The sequence below is a fragment of the Ammodytes marinus genome (assembly GCF_949987685.1).
Source record: "Ammodytes marinus genome assembly, chromosome: 17".
NCBI lineage: Eukaryota > Metazoa > Chordata > Actinopteri > Uranoscopiformes > Ammodytidae > Ammodytes > Ammodytes marinus.
Window position 1 is genome coordinate 1,676,216 of NC_137221.1, and position 18,155 is coordinate 1,694,370.

At 41.7% G+C, this 18,155-nt stretch overlaps 3 protein-coding genes across 4 annotated transcripts in view; 1 reads left to right on the forward strand and 2 right to left on the reverse strand.

The window, feature by feature from the left end:
* LOC307263823 (protein NLRC3-like) overlaps nucleotides 1-18,155 on the reverse strand; it is a 138,150-nt gene that overhangs the window by 47,217 nt on the left and 72,778 nt on the right. The window lies entirely within an intron of this gene.
* Nucleotides 3,868-12,071, reverse strand: LOC307263827 (uncharacterized protein). 2 transcript variants are annotated; one of them, XM_080045100.1, is made up of 6 exons: nucleotides 11,665-12,071; nucleotides 7,171-8,002; nucleotides 6,431-6,662; nucleotides 5,665-5,917; nucleotides 4,738-4,844; nucleotides 3,868-4,334 (listed from the first exon to the last, which is right to left on the reverse strand). In XM_080045100.1, exons 1-6 carry the CDS (start codon nucleotides 11,999-12,001, stop codon nucleotides 4,092-4,094), a joined length of 2,004 nt encoding a protein of 667 aa, XP_079901226.1. In that variant the 5' UTR covers nucleotides 12,002-12,071; the 3' UTR covers nucleotides 3,868-4,091. The 2 variants fall into 2 exon arrangements, with proteins under 2 accessions (XP_079901226.1, XP_079901227.1); XM_080045101.1 differs by lacking the exons at nucleotides 3,868-4,334; nucleotides 4,738-4,844 and adding an exon at nucleotides 4,962-5,025.
* The window catches only part of dnai2b (dynein, axonemal, intermediate chain 2b), a gene marked incomplete at both ends in the record, with an annotated part of 12,116 nt that continues 9,780 nt past the window's right edge, over nucleotides 15,820-18,155 (forward strand). The window contains 2 exons of the mRNA XM_080045359.1: nucleotides 15,820-16,002; nucleotides 16,526-16,639. Of these exons, the coding sequence (XP_079901485.1) occupies nucleotides 15,820-16,002; nucleotides 16,526-16,639 (297 nt within the window). The remainder of the gene's footprint in view (nucleotides 16,003-16,525; nucleotides 16,640-18,155) is intronic.

Genomic DNA, 18,155 nt, shown 5'->3' on the forward strand with positions numbered 1-18,155 from the left:
TATTACGACGCCAGCTGTCGTGAAGCTGTTTTGTAGCTCGTGCAGGGAGTGCAAGATTCAAATAATCAGGAAGCAATATGGTGCGTGTCCGTGTGTTGAAAGTGTGAGGGCACCGGACTCTTTTTGGCTCCGTGAGTCTATGGGTGACACAGCATCAACTAATGCCAGTAAGTGCTAAACACACCTGATTGCAATGAGTTGATGCATTGTCACCTCTCACGGAGCTGAACGAGTCCCCGTGTCCTCACACAAAGCGAATGAACGAGAGATGGCAGTTACTATGGATCACGATGAGGTAATGTGTTTATGTTGTAAATAATGACTATTTCCGATGAATAATGCTCATCTGATGATGCTGGTGAGGCAAAGTAAACTTTGTTTTAGTAGGCTACCGCTCATTCATTTAGGAGTAAAAACTGCAGTCTAGTTTCGCTGCGTGAAATTGTGTATACGTTGCTTGGCAACGCCCTCCCGCCCGACTATCACTCTCCCTTTTAGCTTTTCTTCATTGCATTTTCTTTTTTTTCTTTTATGGTTCAGCCCCATTATCAGTCATTATGACGACAAACAACTGTCTCAAACAAGGCTCCCGCTCCCCTTCCCTCACCAGGAGGGATAGGCTTCTCAATTCACGTTCCTGCGCCACACTGAAATCTGTGACCGATACGGATATGTGACCATAGAGCATGCACGCGTGAACCGAAAATCGGACTGGGTGTACGACCAGATCAAATGCAGCAATAAAAACTATATAAAAACGTCTTTCTTTGCACTGATGGTCTCGTTTGCTGTTAAAGGTAATTTATGATTATGAGAGGAAACATGAGGCTGTTTAAAAGATATTTAAATGTTACTCGTAGCCGCTTTAATTACCTGATCAATTACCGGAGAGATTTTCCAGATTTTTTGTTTGTTTGAGCCTTGTGATACATGTCTTAATCTCATTGTTATCAATTCCTGTCTTTAATCTATTGTTTCATGGGGCAAAATATGTTTGAACGTGACATGTATTTTATGCCCTTTGCTTTTTATCCATTAACCTTTTTAACTGCCTTTTGAAAAGTGTGATGTAACAAAGTTTAATTCTAATCTGTTACTTTTGAAATCTAACACCCAAGTTAAATAAAGAGGTTCCAATAAACTAATTTAATCTCTTTGAATGACTAGCTCATGTTGCTAGAGAACCACTGACATGGATATCAGGATATTTATATGTTCAATGTGAAATCCAAACCTGAAACCAAGGTTTTAAATGCTTGAATAAACTTAATTAACCGTCTGATTCAGTGGCTCATGTTGACACAGGAATCCTTAGTCAGTCAGAGGTCCTTAGTCAGTCAGAGGTTTTGTGTTCAACACTTATCTGTGAATGTTATATAATCCATAAAAGAATATCATCTATAATATATCTTCAGATGTGGACCCAATGGCAGTGATTAGTCAGCATTTTCACAGGATTACAGCAGCTACAGAATTTTGGGTTTTTTCACAAAAGAGCATGAGATTTGGCAGTGGCGGACTCAGACTGTTTGAAGGGCAGGGGCGAAAAAATAAAAAGGGCACATTCTGGACAACATTTCTAACTCAATGGTGTTTTGTTCCCCCAGCGGAGCCTTACGGCCTCCACACACATCCTACCTCTACTGCGCGTCTACCTCGCATCTGCGTCTGACTTTTTGTCACTGACCGTGTAATCAACCTAGAGCGGGCACACATCCAACCTCAGACGCACTGCTGATGCGCGTCGGAGGCACGTCTGCAGCGACGCTCCCCTTTACCTCAGGAGGCTCGCCTATTTTTTCTGAGAGCCGCGCGTCTCTCTCGGGTCTCTCTGCTTTAACTGATAGAGAAATACTCTGCTGAGAGTCATATTGACTTCATACCGGCAGCTTTCGCTGTAGTTTCACCATTTCCTGGTGTGTCCCTTTCAAAATAAAACTTCCAACAAGCGAAAATGTGGCAAAAGAAAAAAAAAAGGGCAATGGGGCGCACGGATTACTGTCCAGACTCAATATTAGTTCAATATAAATCATATGCATCATAAATGACAGGAAATAACTTCATTTTTAATGGGAATTATCTATGAAAACTCTATGTAGAAAGATAGGGCTTTTAGAAGCAGCGCTGCAGCAGCAGCAGCTGCTGAGACGTTCCATGTGTGTCCGAGAAAAGTCCGAGAGACGCAGCAGTAAGGTAAGGCGACGCGCTCCAGAGGTAGACGCAGGATGTGTGCAGAGGCCGTTAGGCAGCGCTGCCTGGAATGCCCCATTCGGGGCACTTGTTACATCTCCATGTAGCACTTACTTGTGGCACTTTGTAGTTTAGTTTATCTGCAGCTATAGTACTGATGTGATTCTTGTTGTTCTGAGTTTGTACCTTCATGGTTGAATGACCTTAATGGAAGTTGCTTTGGATAAAAGCCTCAGCTAAATAGAATGTAATGCAATGAAACACCAAACACTGTGTTTGCAGATGTTAAAAAAACGGTTGGGCTCATACAATTAAAAGGGGGATCTGGGGGTCCCCCCCCAGAATTTTTTTTGCTTCAAAGACACTACTTTCACATTTTAGCATAAGAAAGGAGGATGCCTTGCTGCTTTCATCTTTACTAACATTTAAGTAAATTAGACTGGAGAAAATTCAATGTGCCGCTACCATACAGTCTTTGACCGCTGACAGCCAGCTACGGAAAAATTAAAGGAAGTTTTCCTTCATGTTGAGGTGATAGCTGACTATTATCGTCTCTCTTGCATGACATAACCTACACTTGAATGAGGCCCGGATCTGGAACGCTCAAAAAATTTATATACATTTTAAACGGATTATGCAAACTAAAAAATATTAAGTTTTTCTAACTTGGCATCTACAGTAATTGCGCTTTTCCACTATGGGTACTGACATACTCTTAATCCGCTTTTTGCTTTGTGATCCAGTGGAGATTTAAATACCACTCGATGTAGCTGTTTGTCATAGCGACGCCACATGAAAGCAACGCCTCTTTCACATTCCCCGTTCGTCACCTGCACCTCAATAGCTAACCACAACTTGTCTTTTCGGTTTGCCATATTCTTGCTCCAGAGGGCTCATCATCATCATTTAGGCCTATTGTATGGAGGGACAACCTAGGGCACTCAATAATTTTTGTTCACATGTAAAGGGCAGCCAATAAGGCACTTTCTCTCATTTTCACCACCATAGAGGGCACTTTAGCAACACTTTTTCAACCATGGGGGCACCAGACGGGCAGAAGGGCACTATCAGGGCACTATTAGGGCACTAGAAGGACCAGACGGGCAGAAGGGGACTATAAGGGCACTCATTAAGGCACGTCATCGAATTTTCTTGTTCTAGAGGGCACATCATCATCATTTATTGTATGAAGGGGCATCCTACAGGGCACCCAATCATGTTTTGCACGTGAAAAGGGCAGCCAATAAGGCATTTTTTCTCGTTTTCGCCACTCTTGAGGGCACTTTAGCGCGCTTTTTCAACCATTGAGCCACGAGGGGGGGCGGTTGCGGTCGGTTGCCCCCCCCCCCCTGAGTCCGCCACTGGGATTTGGAACACAGGGCTATTTTGAAACGTCAAACGTTCAGAGCTGCAGTGGGTTCCACAAACCACCAGGTGTCACTGCTGTGTAAACATTATTTTGAGAAATAAACTTTCTACAGCTGACAATCCATTTCAAAGTAAAAGCACAGAGTTCATTCACGAGCAGAAGCTATGACAGAAAGAAGAGCATATTCTTATAAAAAACACATTCACTTGTGTTAAAAATGCACCTTTCATGGTTCTGTTTTATTTTTCTTAATGGAACCTTTATTTCTACAGGTAAATCCCATTGAGACCGGAGACTCTTTTGCAAGGGAGACTTGTTCCCATTCCCATGTTACCTTTCATACACTGAAAGCAGGCGAACTATCGACATTCACACGATTCAAGGTGGGTGAAGTGTCCTGCCCAAGGACACAACAACCATGACACAAGTGGCAGGGCGGGGATCGAACCGCCAACCCTTCGATCATTGTCCGACCCACTTTACCACCTGAGCCACAGTCGCCCCCAATTGTCTGATTGTTTATTGAATGTTTTTACAGCTGAATGAGTCCAGAGTGTATAGTGTCCTGTGTCCTGTGCAGCTCCTCTTCAGCTCTCAGCTCCGGCTCCGGCCCTGTGCTGCTGCTGCTGCTGCTGTGGACCTTGTAGTGTCCGTTCAGCGAGCGTTTTGCCTGGAAGCTTTTCCCACACACCCTGCAGCAGTATGGTTTCTCCCCGGTGTGAATCAGCATGTGTCTCTTCAGATCCACTTCCTGCATGAAGCCCTTCCCACACACCTGATTCAAGAATCAAAGATGTTTACATGTCAATCACTCACACAGGATGCACAGTGAAATGTTTACGTGACGTGTGCTGTACTTCTGTGCTCAAAATAAAATAAAATAAAATAAAATAAAATAAAATAAAATAAAATAAAATAAAATAAAATAAAATAAAATAAAATAAAATAAAATAAAATAAAATAAAATAAAATAAAATAAAATAAATTTAATTATAATATAAAAAAAGAGAAATGCAATAGATACCAATAAAATACAATGAAAGTTTAGTGGACGTTATATTGAGTTATGGCTAATTCACAGTAGTTGTGAAATGAAGAGTATTATAACTAGATGTAACATTAAAACTAGATAGACAGGCAGATGTATAAATGAGTAATGACTGATTGACATGTCACACCTGACAGAGGAAGCGCCGCTCTTTGTTGTGGAAGCGAACGTGAGTGTCTAGCGTCTGTTTCTGGGTGAAACCTTTTCCACACAGACTGCAGGAGAACGCACGCTCACCTGGGAGAGAAAGAGGGGAGGAGAGAGAAGGAGAGAGAAGGAGAGAAGGAGAGGTGGAGAGGGAGAGAAGGAGAGTAACTCAGAGTAACTGAGAGGACTCAGTTATATTATGGATTACAATTCAAACAGGTGTGTCTGCGTTAACGTGTGTATCTTAAGGTGTGTGTGTGTGTTTATTTACCTGTGTGTATGAATATTTGTGTGTGTGTGGGAGAGGGGAGAGAAGAGAGAAGGGGAGAGGAGGAGAGAAAGGAGGAGATGGGGTTAGGACTCAGTTATATTACGCATCACGATCGAAAGACATTAATCAATCAGTCAACATGTATTCATATCAGTCCTTCACAGCAGCTCTCTCCTTCTCTTCTCTCCTTCTCTCCCTCTCCACCTCTCCTTCTCTCTCCTTCTCTAAGCAGGTTTACAAAGATTCACAACAAGGAAAAAATAAAACGTAACATACAGTCAAATCAGAAAAGCCATTTTGCTCAACATTTTATTCAAAACATTTCTAGATAGATAGATAGATAGATAGATAGATAGATAGATAGATAGATAGATAGATAGATAGATAGATAGATAGATAGATAGATATGAAATGAGATGCGTGACCTCACAGTTTGCATCTCGACATGGGAATTCTAAAAGAAGTTGCTTGGAAGCCTGATCACGATCTACTTCTATGGTGTTTGACATGAGACATTATCGCCACCTACTGGCCTGACTTCACGACGTCACTGTTTTGATTTGATTCTGTAATACACACTGATGTTAAGGACGCAACACATAGCAGAGAATTGTGTTTGTGTGTATATACTGTATTTACCAGTGTGTATCTTGAGGTGTGTTTTCAGGTTGCCGCTCTGGTTAAAGGCCTTGCCACAGAAGCGGCAGCTGAACGGTTTCTCTCCGGTGTGGATCCTCAGGTGCATCTCCAGGGCAGCGTGAGCAGGGAACGTCTTCCCACACACATGACAGGTGTTTCCAACCTCACTGTGAGAAGCTAGGTGTGATGCTAAGCTAGCGATCGACTCATACTGATGTCCACACAGGCCACAGCTAAGGCAGCAATCTGGGTCCTAAAGGGTAAGGACAAAAATATTAATGAGCTATTCTTCTTCTCTCCACTTTTTCAAACTTGTAGAACAGGTGTTGGACAGTTTATTTTCATTTGTGGTTTTCATTGTTTTGTAAATATTACTATATTATGTCTGTCTATGTATGTCTGTTATTTCCTTAACTTGTTCAAAATAAACACATTTTCAATCATTTAAAATCTTAATTTTTATTTTTGAAAAATGAAACATTAAAAAGGTGCCACAAGGAGCTTTTAAATATTTCTGTCTCATTTTTTCCTCGGATGATCATAAATGACATGTATCAGCAAACAAGACAATCGGTGCAAAGAATGCTATTTTTATATAGTTTTTCTTAATGCCTTTGTCATGGGTATACGCTCACCCAGGAACAGCAGCTGGCGTAGTAAAAACACTACCGCTTTTGTCCAAAGGGGGCGCTAGAATGAACACACACTGAAATTCCTCAGAGCACCTTTAAATTAAATGTATAGATTGTTTTGAATCGCCCCGTACCTGTAGGTGAGTCTCTACGTGTGTGATGAGTTCACTCCTCTTCTGAAACGCGTCTCCACAGACTTTACAGCAGAACGAAGGAGTTGAGCTGCGGAGTCTCTTGGGTCTGTCTGTCTGCCTGTCTGTCTGCCCGTCTGTCTGCCCGTCTGTGTGCGTGGACATGTGTTTTTTTAGGCCCCGTCTCTTCTTAAACTCCTCACCACACACGCTGCATGTGTGGCTCTCCTCGCCACTGTCAAGAGAAACACAGATTCTTAAGAGCAAAACACAAACACTTTTTCAGCATTTTGAAGGTAAAATCACTTATTTCCAGGACTTAAACATTTTAAAGCTATAGTGCATAACTTTTCATTTGTTACATTCAAACCATCGCAAAACAAGTTGACACAAAGTTCATTGTGTTCAGATTTCAAGGGCATTCCAAACCTTGAAAACACAATATTTAAAAGGTGCTACAAGGAACTTTCAGTTTGTGTTAATTCTAGCGCCCCCTTTGGACTAAAAGCGGTTGTGTTTTTACCACGCCAGCTGTTGTTCCTGGGTGAGTGTTCCCGGACAAAGCCAGTATGATAATCGATATAAAAAAAACATTCTTTGCACTGATGGTCTCGTTTGCTGTTACATGTAATTTATGATCATCAGAGGAAAAATTTGACTGTTTCAGAAATATTTAAAAGTTCCTCGTAGAGACTTTAAAAAAATCAAGCATTTCAAAAACATTTTCAAAACTCAGTACCAACCCTGCTTTGTGATCCAGCATGTGGCGTTCCAATGACGTCATGTGGCAGAATGCGCGGCTGCATTCTTTACATTTGAACGGCTTTTCCGTGGCGTGAATGTGCTGGTGCGACGTTAGATTTCCCTTCTGGCTGAACTTCTTCCCACAGATGTTGCAACTGTACGGTTTCTCTCCGGTGTGGAGCCTCACGTGAAGCTCCGCCGCTAAAATCGACTTAAAGGTTTTCCCACAAAACGAGCAGGTCTTACTCGTGTCCTGGTGCGATTGTAAATGTGCCGATAATTCGTCTGAAGAATCCAATTTGTCGCCACAGAATCCGCAGCGATGCTCCGGGTCTTTGGAGCACATCAGTAAGACGTGTTTGAGTAAGAAGCCTTTTCCCTGCAAGCTGCGCCCGCACACCAAACAGTTAAAACTCTGGGACGGACGGGAACGTTTGCGTTTGTTTCGGTCGGTGACGTCCAATGCCGGGCGGCCTCTCCTTCGTTTACCCAATGCTTTAAGGGTTAAAGAAGTACCACCAGGGGTTTTGGATCGTTTAAGGGTCCATTTCAGGGTCTTTTTCTGGGGTTTGGGGGTCCGGTTTATGGTGCGGTTCTGTTGTTGTTGTTCAGCCCAGTCGCTGTCCGAGTGAGCGTCACTGTGTTCAGGTGAGCTAATGGCGGAGATATGGCTCGGTGGGGAGCTAGAGGAGATGTTGCTAGGTGTGTAGCTTGGAGAGCCAGGTGATGGGGGGGAACACGGAGCGCAGATGTCCACAGATTGTGTCTCATTCTGGGCCGGAGGTTCGACTGGAGGCTGGGGGTCTGCCTGGCTCTGGATCAGCAGGGGATCTGAGGAGACAGAAGAACACAGCTGATCAACAATACATGAGAGCAGCGTCTACGTCACTAACTGGCGTAAAGTCCTGGCTGAAAACAAACCATCAAAACCAACGTCGTAAAATCAAAGGTACATCACATGGTCCATCAGGCCTAAAAGCTGCTGTGTGGTTTAATATCAAACAACAAGAAATATTTCAAATTAGGGCTGGACGATATGAAAGTGTCTACCGGGAGAGATTTGGCCATACCGTTTATATCGCGGAGAAAAAAAGTTCATGTGGCGGGAGCATAGATAGAGCGGGAGGCAGCTGTCCCTCCGAGTCCCTACAGTTACACTGCAGTTACACCGCCGCGCCTCACGGGGGCTCTGCTGCAGAGTTCTGGGCTGCAATACAGCTTCTCTACCCGCAACAGAAGAAGCCTCATCTGTTGCTCTAGCTCTAGCTCCGGTGCGACATCACTACAGTTAACAAACCAACTCCGTGTCACGGTGTCAGAGCAGCTGGTTTTAACGGTCAAAAATGTCATCGGGAAAAGGAAACTTGCTTGCTGCTTCAGCGTGCTGTTGCCGTGACGCAGAGTTGGCTTGTTTTAATGGTTTTAAGCCGCAAACTACATGGGTTAGCTCTCGTGAGCTAGCTGGCTAATAATGACATCTTTAGCCTACTCGGGGCTTCACCCCCGTGCTGTTATTGTTGGAGACAGCCAGCAAGGCTGCTTTTATGTAACTTTAAAACATGTCAAACTTGAAAATATTATTTGTATTGAAGCTGGAGTTAAAGTATTACCAGACATTTGCTCATTTGTTAATTTTGACAGCTTTTTTAAATGAAGATGAGCAAATACTGCAGGAAAATTCAAGTCTTTCATTATTTTGATATAGGCTACTATCAATTGGAAAATGTAGGCTCTTTGGTTGATGCTGTCATTTTTATTTTGCGCTGACTGACTAAAGCCAGACTGGTATGGTATTTTGCACCAGTTTCTCTTTTGTATGGAAATTTAAGTTCCAAGCAAAAGATGAAAATAATCTAATGTGATTAAAGTTCAGTACGGTTATTGTAATCTAGGGCTGCAACTAACGATTATTTTGATAATCGATTAATCTGTCGATTATTTTCTCGATTAATCGATTATTAATCGACTAGTGTTTTGGTCCGTAAAATGTTATAAAATGGTGAAAAATTTTGATAAATTTTCCAAAGCCCATGTTGACGTCCTCAAATGTATTGTTATGTCCAAAACACACAGATATTTCAGTTTACTGTCATAATAGGATTAAAGAAACCAGAACATATTCACATTTGAGAAGCTGAAATCAGAGAATTTGGAAAAAATGTATTAAAAAATTACTTGAAACGATTAATCGATTATCAAAATAGTTGGCGATTATTTTAGTAATCGATTAATAATCGATTCGTCGATTAATCGTTGCAGCTCTATTGTAATCCATTGAATTTAAAGGAAAAATACTATATCGTGATATATATCCATATCGTGATATAAAAAGATTTGGTCCATATCGCCCAGCCCTATTTCAAATTAAGATTCACTTTATTTCCATCAAGAAGAAAGGACATGAAGAGAAGAGATAGTTCTAGATATCAAGAAACGAAACCTCTGGACATTGAGTCAGCTCATTGTTTCATTCTGAAAGGACATCCATCCATCCATCCGTCCATCCATCCATCCATCCATCCATCCATCCATCCATCCATCCATCCGTCCATCCATCCATCCATCCATCCATCCATCCATCCATCATTCTATCCATCCATCCATCCATCCATCAGTCTATCCATCCATCCATCCATCCATCTGTCGGTCCATCCATCCATCCATCCATCCATCCGTCCATCCATCCATCCATCCGTCCATCCATCCATCCATCCGTCCATACATCCATCCATCCATCCATCTATCCGTCCACCCATCCCTCCGTCCATCCATTCATCCGTCCGTCCGTCTATCCGTCTATCCGTCTATCTATCCATCCATCCGTCCATCCATCCATCCATCCATCTATCCATCCATCCATCCGTCTATCCATCCGTCCATCTATCTATCCGTCTGTCTGTCTGTTTTGTTTTGTCAGTTGTGATGGTGCAGGTGTTTGTTTATTTGTTTTGTGTTGTGAATAAAAGAAAAAAACTGCAATAAATATATTGTGAAAAAAATAAAATGATGAGGCTACTTACTTGGTTTTCAAATTAAATGTGATAATTGATCATTTTGAAACACATATTTAACAATTTAAAACAAACATATTAAGAAGCTTCTCCCTTTATGACGTTAGCCTGGCTCCGCCCGCCCGCCTACTTCCGGCCGAATTTCATTTTCCCTTCAGTAGTCAGTCTGGGTGTACAGCGCATTTCCCAGTTTTACCGGAGAATCTACAATCGTCCAATCAGCGAACAGAGCGAGTGGCTGAGAACGATGACGTCGAAGTCGCGCTCCAGTTTCAGTTGAATGCTGCGTTCCTTTATACTCGGAAGAAGGAGATTTCCGACTTGGTAGTTCCGAGTTCCGACCTGTCTGTGTTCCAGTGCATCTGCTCGCGAAAGTATGGACGCCTAAAACCTTTCTCGTCCAAATAACTAAACGTTAGGCTCTAACAAGTTACTGTTGCCAGGTACCGGTAGATTCATAGACTACAATATGTAGTGAAGTCGGAAATTTCCGAGTTCCCTGTCCAACTGGAACGCACCGTCAAAAGCTGGCTCATGACACACGTGACGAACAAACGTGATGCGATTGGTTGGCAGATCCAGAGTGGCACTGGGCAGATCCAATAGTTTTAAACTTCGACAGACACCCGCCTCCAAGTGAGTGAACGTTTGCCAATTACAGCACTTCCAGACCTTCTGTACAAATGAAATGAAGTACGATGGTCTGGTTGGACCAGGCTATTATGACGTCATAAGGGGAGAGAAATCTTTTTTGATCAAATTGAGTTTTAGTGGAGGTGCTTGTGATGCCCACAGTCTCTGTCCTCTTCACAGCAGACCCGGGTTAGAATCCAGCCCGGGTTGTTCTCTGCATGTCATTCCCCATTTCATCTCTGTCTCTACAAACTGTCTGATACATTTTTTTTAAAAAAACATAAAAATGCCCCAAAATTTTTCTTTAAAAGAATTTGTGAGGTTTCACTATTTTCAGTCATGGTCTTGTCTGCTTTTACAGTGTGTGTGTGTGTGTGTGTGTGTGTGTGTGTGTGTGTGTGTGTGTGTGTGCGCGCGCCGCGCGTTTGTGTGTGTGTGGTAATTTATGATCATCAGACTGTCTCCTCAACATTTAAAAGTTCCTCTTGTTAATTTTTAATAAAAAATTGTTTAATCAAAAAAGAGTGGACTTTTATTTTGAAGTCGAGCGGGTGTGTGCGCGCTGCGTCTGATGGGAGATGTTGTTTTTAGCATCACAGACTGGGACATTAGCTGCTAACAAGCTAACAAAGCGTTTGTTGTTCTATTTTGGTTTTAAATAAAGATATTTCCTCTGTTCACTGTCCGGTTCTGTGTCTGACGTCACTGTGTCTCAGACTGTGGGGGAATTACGTCACAGAAACGTCTCAATGTGATAGAAATGGTGATTTTTTCTCGGGGCCGCTGCTAGCTGCTGTTAGCATGTTAGCCTAGCTGGTGCTACGGGGCCCTTTAGCGTGAGGTACCCACCGTGTCTGAGCACCCGGACCTGGGGCTGCAGCACCGCCTCCAGCAGCCTCCTCTGCCGGATCATCTCCCTCTGACACCGCTCCGTCCGCTCCTCCAGCTCCGCCACGGTTTGCTCCAACAGGCCGACTATCTGCTCCTCTGCTGCCGCTAGCCTTTCGCCCAGCACCGCTCTCAGTAGCGACACAACCATCACAACCACTGGGGCTTTTTCACCAGCAGCAGCATCACCAGCATCAGCGGACCATTCGCCTTTTTCCACCCGGGAAACGACGTCTTCTGCGGCGGTGGAGAGGCGCTGGTGGACGGAGAGGCGGAGGAGCTCCAGGCTGGCCCGCATCCCGATCGAGGACTTATTTATGGAGGGTTTAATGTGTTGTTGTTATAGTGGCGGAGGTAACATCCATAGACCGTGTGTATATAAAGGCCTATTTACTGTATATAAAGGTGTTATGGCTTTTCTGAGGGACAAAGACAGAGACAGACCAGAGGCCCTTTTGCTCTTCTACTTTCTTTTGTTTATTGGCAGGTTACAACCATAGCTTTCTTTGGTGCATTACCGCCACCAACCGTATCGGAGTATGTTATAGCATCTATGTCATTTTACAAGAAAAATTAACAGATAAACAAATAAGTGTGTGTGTATGGGGGGAGGGGGGTGTAGGCTATATAAATATTAAATTATTTAAAATAATCCTGTCTCCTTTAAGTACTCGAGCAGACGACCACTGCCTTCTGTGTTTAGCCGCATTCATTGGCATTGTAATACATTATATGTATATATTTTTGTATTCTAGTGCATATTCTAGTGATATATTTATATTATTGTTTTAAATAATTTATTTTTGGGTTTCTCTTTTCAAAGAACACAAACACACGACTGAAAAAGTGAACACACAAACAAAAGACAAAATAAAATAAACAACTAACATGGGGTCCTCTACTTTACAGGTTTCTAAGGACATTGTTTAAACCAAAGGTAAATGTTAAGCAGAAAATAAAAAGATATACTTGTGTATTTGAAGGATTTTCAATAAAGTTAAATTGAAATGGGGAAAAAAAAAGAAAACACTGTCAAGTCCGTTGCTAGGATACAGTACACTTTGCCGCGGGCCTCCACAGCGTCGCTAGGATACAAACAAAGGGTCCTAAACTGCTCTCGGTAAGATTTAACGTTTTAAACAGCTAACTCCCGTTAAAACAAGCGGTTTACGGTGTTTTTAACAGTCACCGCTAGTTAAACTTTGTCCGGTGGTAAAACAGTGACGTTGTTTTCGTCAGTTTTCGGGCTTTTAAACGGCCCTCGTTTGTTTCCGGTGACACACGTCAGGTAAAAACATTAGCCTATTTTTTCAAGCACTGGTTAATTTTAAGAGTTTTGTCTAGGCCTATTTATCTTCCATAACATGTCTTCTTTCATACTAGTATAAATCAAAGGTTCAACATGTACATTTAGGTGTTTATTTGACTAAACCTTGTCTGTTTGCGTCTGTATATTTCTCCTATACAACCATCTTTAACGGACATTACCTCAACATTAGTTTTTTTCCTCAATACTATGACACAGATGGCAGGGCGGGGATCGAACCTCCAACCCTTTGATCATCGGCCGACCCGCTCTACCACCTGAGACACAGTTATTCCACATACAAATCGATTTAAAAAATGTGTGGGTGTGGCAGAAACCTACAGGCTTATGTAGAGCCACACCCAAAATACATTTACATATTAATAGTACTGCTCATATGCTTACACACTAGCTTCTCACTAGCAATCATTCTGAACATTTACATTTTCAACCAGATTTTTGTGAAAGCTTCCTGACACACCCAACTATGATTTCACACTTTCTGGGATTTGCACCGACCATTCCATTTTATTTTATGTTAATCTAAATGTATTATTCTATGTAGTTGCTGCTCTTCTATTTACCGTGTAACTTGTATATTTAGTGTGAATGCTGGAGCTTCCAGCATTCACACTATTGTTATCCAAATCTTTATTAAACTTATTTTTCCGCTTCCGTACGTTTTTTGGCTCTCTTCAACTCCTTCAAATCTTCAGCTATTTCAACCATACAAATACCAAAATGTTCAGCTCTTTAAGGACATGTTTGGACCTCTTTTAACATTTTTCTACCTTTTAAACTTTTTAAAATATTCAGCTTTTTAACCAACTTATTTAACACTGAAGCGGATGGGAGCAGCCTCCAAATCCTTCAAAAGTGTAACTCCTTCAAATTTTCAGCTATTTAAACCATTCAATAATCACAATGTTCAGCTCTTTCAGCACACTATTAAACACATTTCAACATGTTTCAATCTTTTAAACTATTTCAAATATTCAGCTTTTTAACAAATTATTTTAACATTGACGCGGATAGGAGCAGCATTCCAAACCGCTAAAACTTCCTCCGCTTTGAAACCTATCTCCTCCCGCATTTTTTCAGCTACAACCTCCATTCAAACGTTAAACAATTCACATTAATTACAGCTATTCAATTCCTATTCAACTTTTTAAAATCTTAAACAGTCTTTGAACAAACATAGTTTTAGTTTTAAGCTTTTTTCAACCTCTTTCTAAATTTATAATGGGATCCGGATGGGACGGAATGTTCAGAGGCAGAGTGGGGGAACCAACTGTTACAGTGTAGAACTCGTGTAAAAATACACCAAAACCTTCCACATAACTGCCTCTCACTCCCACAAATTAAACCCTACGCGGATAATTTTTACATAAAAATGTAGGACATATTCTGCCGGTCGCATAGATGTGACTACTGAAGCAATCGGACCTACACAATGGAAGTTTTGGGCTTCCAAGCTAAATGGTGTCCAACCAACTGCCGCCTTGATAACTGAGACATGACATTTCTGGAGAAAGGCAGACTGTACCACACCTTTAAAATGCTCTGGTTCTCATATTCTTCACATTACAGACATAATCTTCACACTGTGTCTTTATCAGATTCTTCTGGTTCTAACAATAAAATAATTTTGTCAGTTAGACTCACGGTCCGTCAGTTAGAGGCAGCGGTTTTAGGTGAGGTTTTGGATGAAATGACCTCTCTGAGGCCTCTAAAAGTTGGGATTTCTGCCTGATCACAGACCCTCAATAAGACATACACTCACCTTGCTGACTCACTCTGCCCATTAAAGGGCAATTTAACTTTTTTTCTTGATTATTTTTTTCTTTTTTCCGCTTTATTAGACAGTTCGGAGAGGCACAGTTGAAATGGGGCAAACACTCTGCTCTTTGAAGGCCTATTTCACACATCATTTTTTTTTTCATGTCTTTCAGTAATAATTTTATCTAGACATTTTTAAATATTCAACATCATTCCTATAAGAGTTAAACAATTCACTACTGTTCATACTTAAGACTGTTTCTTACTTTTCCACATCTTCATACTCCTTTAGCTGATTCATATACATTCAAGCCATCAAGGTAGTTTAGCTCCAAGTCTATTCAATTACTATTTCATAGTTTTAAGATTTTTATCCATGTCTTTCAACTTCTTCATAATTTCAGCAAGAAATGTTATTCAAACCTCTATATATTCAACTTTTCAACTCCTTTTAAACTTATTTTACACAATTATGACCTTTATAAACTTCAACAACTTTATAAACCTTTATAGACATTTTCAAATCTTCATACTCAGCTATCCAGTTTAGCGTAAGCTGTTTCAGCATTCACACGCATTTTCAGCAGGAAATGCATTTTCTAGTCTATATTGTTGCTGCTTTTTTCTATTTTACTTGTATATTTATTTTATTTTGTATATTTTCATATTTCTTTCTTGGCATTCAGTCTGTGGAAAACGAAGGAAGAATTTCATTGTATGACTGAGAACATGTTTATTTTTTTATTTTTAAGATATTTTTTTGGCATTTTTATGCTTTATTGATAGTGCAGAGAGACAGAGGTGAAATGGGGCAGAGAGGGGAGTGACATGCAGAGAACGACCGCGGGCTGGAATCGAACCCGGGTCTGCTGCTGGGCCCGGCCCGGGGAAGGGGGGGGGGGCGCCCTACCAACTGAGCTAAGGGCGCCCCACATGTTTCTTATTGTGCATATGACAATACACACTTTGAATCTTGAATCTTTCATGAAGTGATCTTTTTGTATGGATTCTATTCCCAGAGGTTTTAAATGATGGAGATAGTTCACGTGTACACGAAGCTTCGCGGGGAGTTTGGCCGTCAGTGTCTGTTCTCCGACAGACACGCTGAGCTGCTGGTCGACGTCATTCCCGACCCGACGCTCGCGCTTCAGTTCATCCAGAAAACACCGCGAGACCAAGCGCTGCAGGCCTGTACGGACATGTCTGAGCATGAGGTGAGTGTGTGTGTGTGTGTGTGTGTGTGTGTGTGTGTGTGTGTGTGTGTGTGTGTGTGTGTGTGTGTGTGTGTGTGTGTGTGTGTGTGTGTGTGTCTGTGCGTGTGTGACTATATGAACCAATCAGGGGCTGCCTTCCACTAACAGACAGAAAGTGGGGAGGGTCCGGTCTGACTGGAGGCTAGATTGATGACTACATGAACCAATCAGGGGCTGCCTTCCACTAACAGACAGACAGTGGGGAGGGTCCGGTCTGACTGGAGGCTAGATTGATGACTACATGAACCAATCAGGGGCTGCCTTCCACTTACAGACAGAAATAACCAAATTCTCAAATCATGGTAAAATGGACAATCCAAAAGAAAGTGAATTTAATTTTTTGATTTCATTGAGCTCATAAAAGTTAAAGTAAATATTTCATAACTGTGTCTGTCTGTGTGTCTGTCTTTCTTTCTTTCTGTGTGTGTGTGTGTGTGTGTGTGTGTGTGTGTGTGTGTATGTGTGTGTGTGTGTGTGTTTGCAGGTGAACACATTGCGTTTTGAGTCAGAGAGCTGTGGGATAAACCATGTGGAGGGCGGCTGGCCCAAAGATGTCAACCCTCAGGAGATGGAACAAACCATTCGCTTCAGGAAGAAGGTGAGATAAATATACAGCATCCCTGCGTTCCGAATCGCATACTTTCTACTATATAGTATGTAGAAAAAAGATTTAGGATGTCCCGATTCTTGTGGCAGATTTAGGATGGTTAGAAGTACCCGGATGTCCTACTTCATCCGACCAAGATTGTTAGTGTTGAAAACTGCATCCTATTTGGGCGATTCTGACCCACAATCCAGTGCGCACGTGAAGTGACGTCACATCGACAGAGCCTCCATATGAAAACAAACGGGGATGCGACGGATATAAAAGCAAGAGGCAAGATCAAGGCGCAATGTTATGATGAAATAATAGAGTAAATGTATGTCCCAATAGTATGCCTACTGCATCCTAACTAGATTCTTTTTATCGTCAGATGTAGTATGTAGAATAGAAAAAAGAAAGAGGAGGAGATTCGGAACGCAGGGATTCTCTTTCTTTTCTCTATTCTACATACTACATCTGACCATAAAAAGAATCTAGATGCAGTATGCATACACTTTTAAGGACATACAATTATTATTATTATTATTATTATTATTATTATTATTATTATTATTATTATTATTATTATTATTATTATTATTATTATTATTATTATTATTATTATTATTATTACCTACAATAAGCAGAAGAAAACTTACGGACGTGTTCCTCCGAGGATCCGATATTCGGAACAGCCTTACAGTACTTCTCTGTTTGAAACATGTGGAAACTAAACCATAGATAGTATGTAAAACTAAACCCATCCACTTATACAGTAACGTCACCAAAACACTACCTCTGCTTCGCCACCGGGCGTCGCCATCTCACCACCAATGGTGCAGAACAGCAGTCTCAGAACAATTGAATAGACATTGGAATTTCTCAACCAAAACAGATAGACTGGGGACTGGAACGCAGCCTCTAGCTGTGTCTCAATCCAGGGGTTGTGGTCTACAAAGGCTGCATTTGAAGACCGATTGTGTCATAGCAGCGCGCAAAGGCTTGTCCCATTTGGAAGGCTCCTTCATATGCGGCCGTTTCACGGTTTTGAAGGCTGCAACAGATGTATCCTTCGCGGCCCAACATATCCCAAGATTCATTGTGTTTTTTTCAGAGATGGCATAAAATAAAATAAAAAATAACAAAACAGCAACGTGTTGCTCCATCTTCTTAACTTTTATCTTCCTTTCTTTTTTTCTTGTACTTTTTTTTCTTTTCGTCTGGTAGGCAACTTCTTTTTCTTTTTTCCTCTGTTGACAAGGCTGTCTCCGTTGGCAGCTATCAGGGTTGCTAGGCAGCACAGGAGCGGCGAGTCGTCACGCAAGGTAACGGCTTGTTACGCAAACCGGAAATGCTCGTATACGGAGACCGTCTCATTTAACAACGCTCGTTCGGCCTTCGAATCGGCCTTCACAGGCTATGGCCTTCATAGACCGCATAGACCGCGTCCTTAGAAGGATGCGGTCTCTTAATTGAGACACAGCTTATATGTTGTAGCATGCTATATAGATTTCTACATTTTTTTGAACTA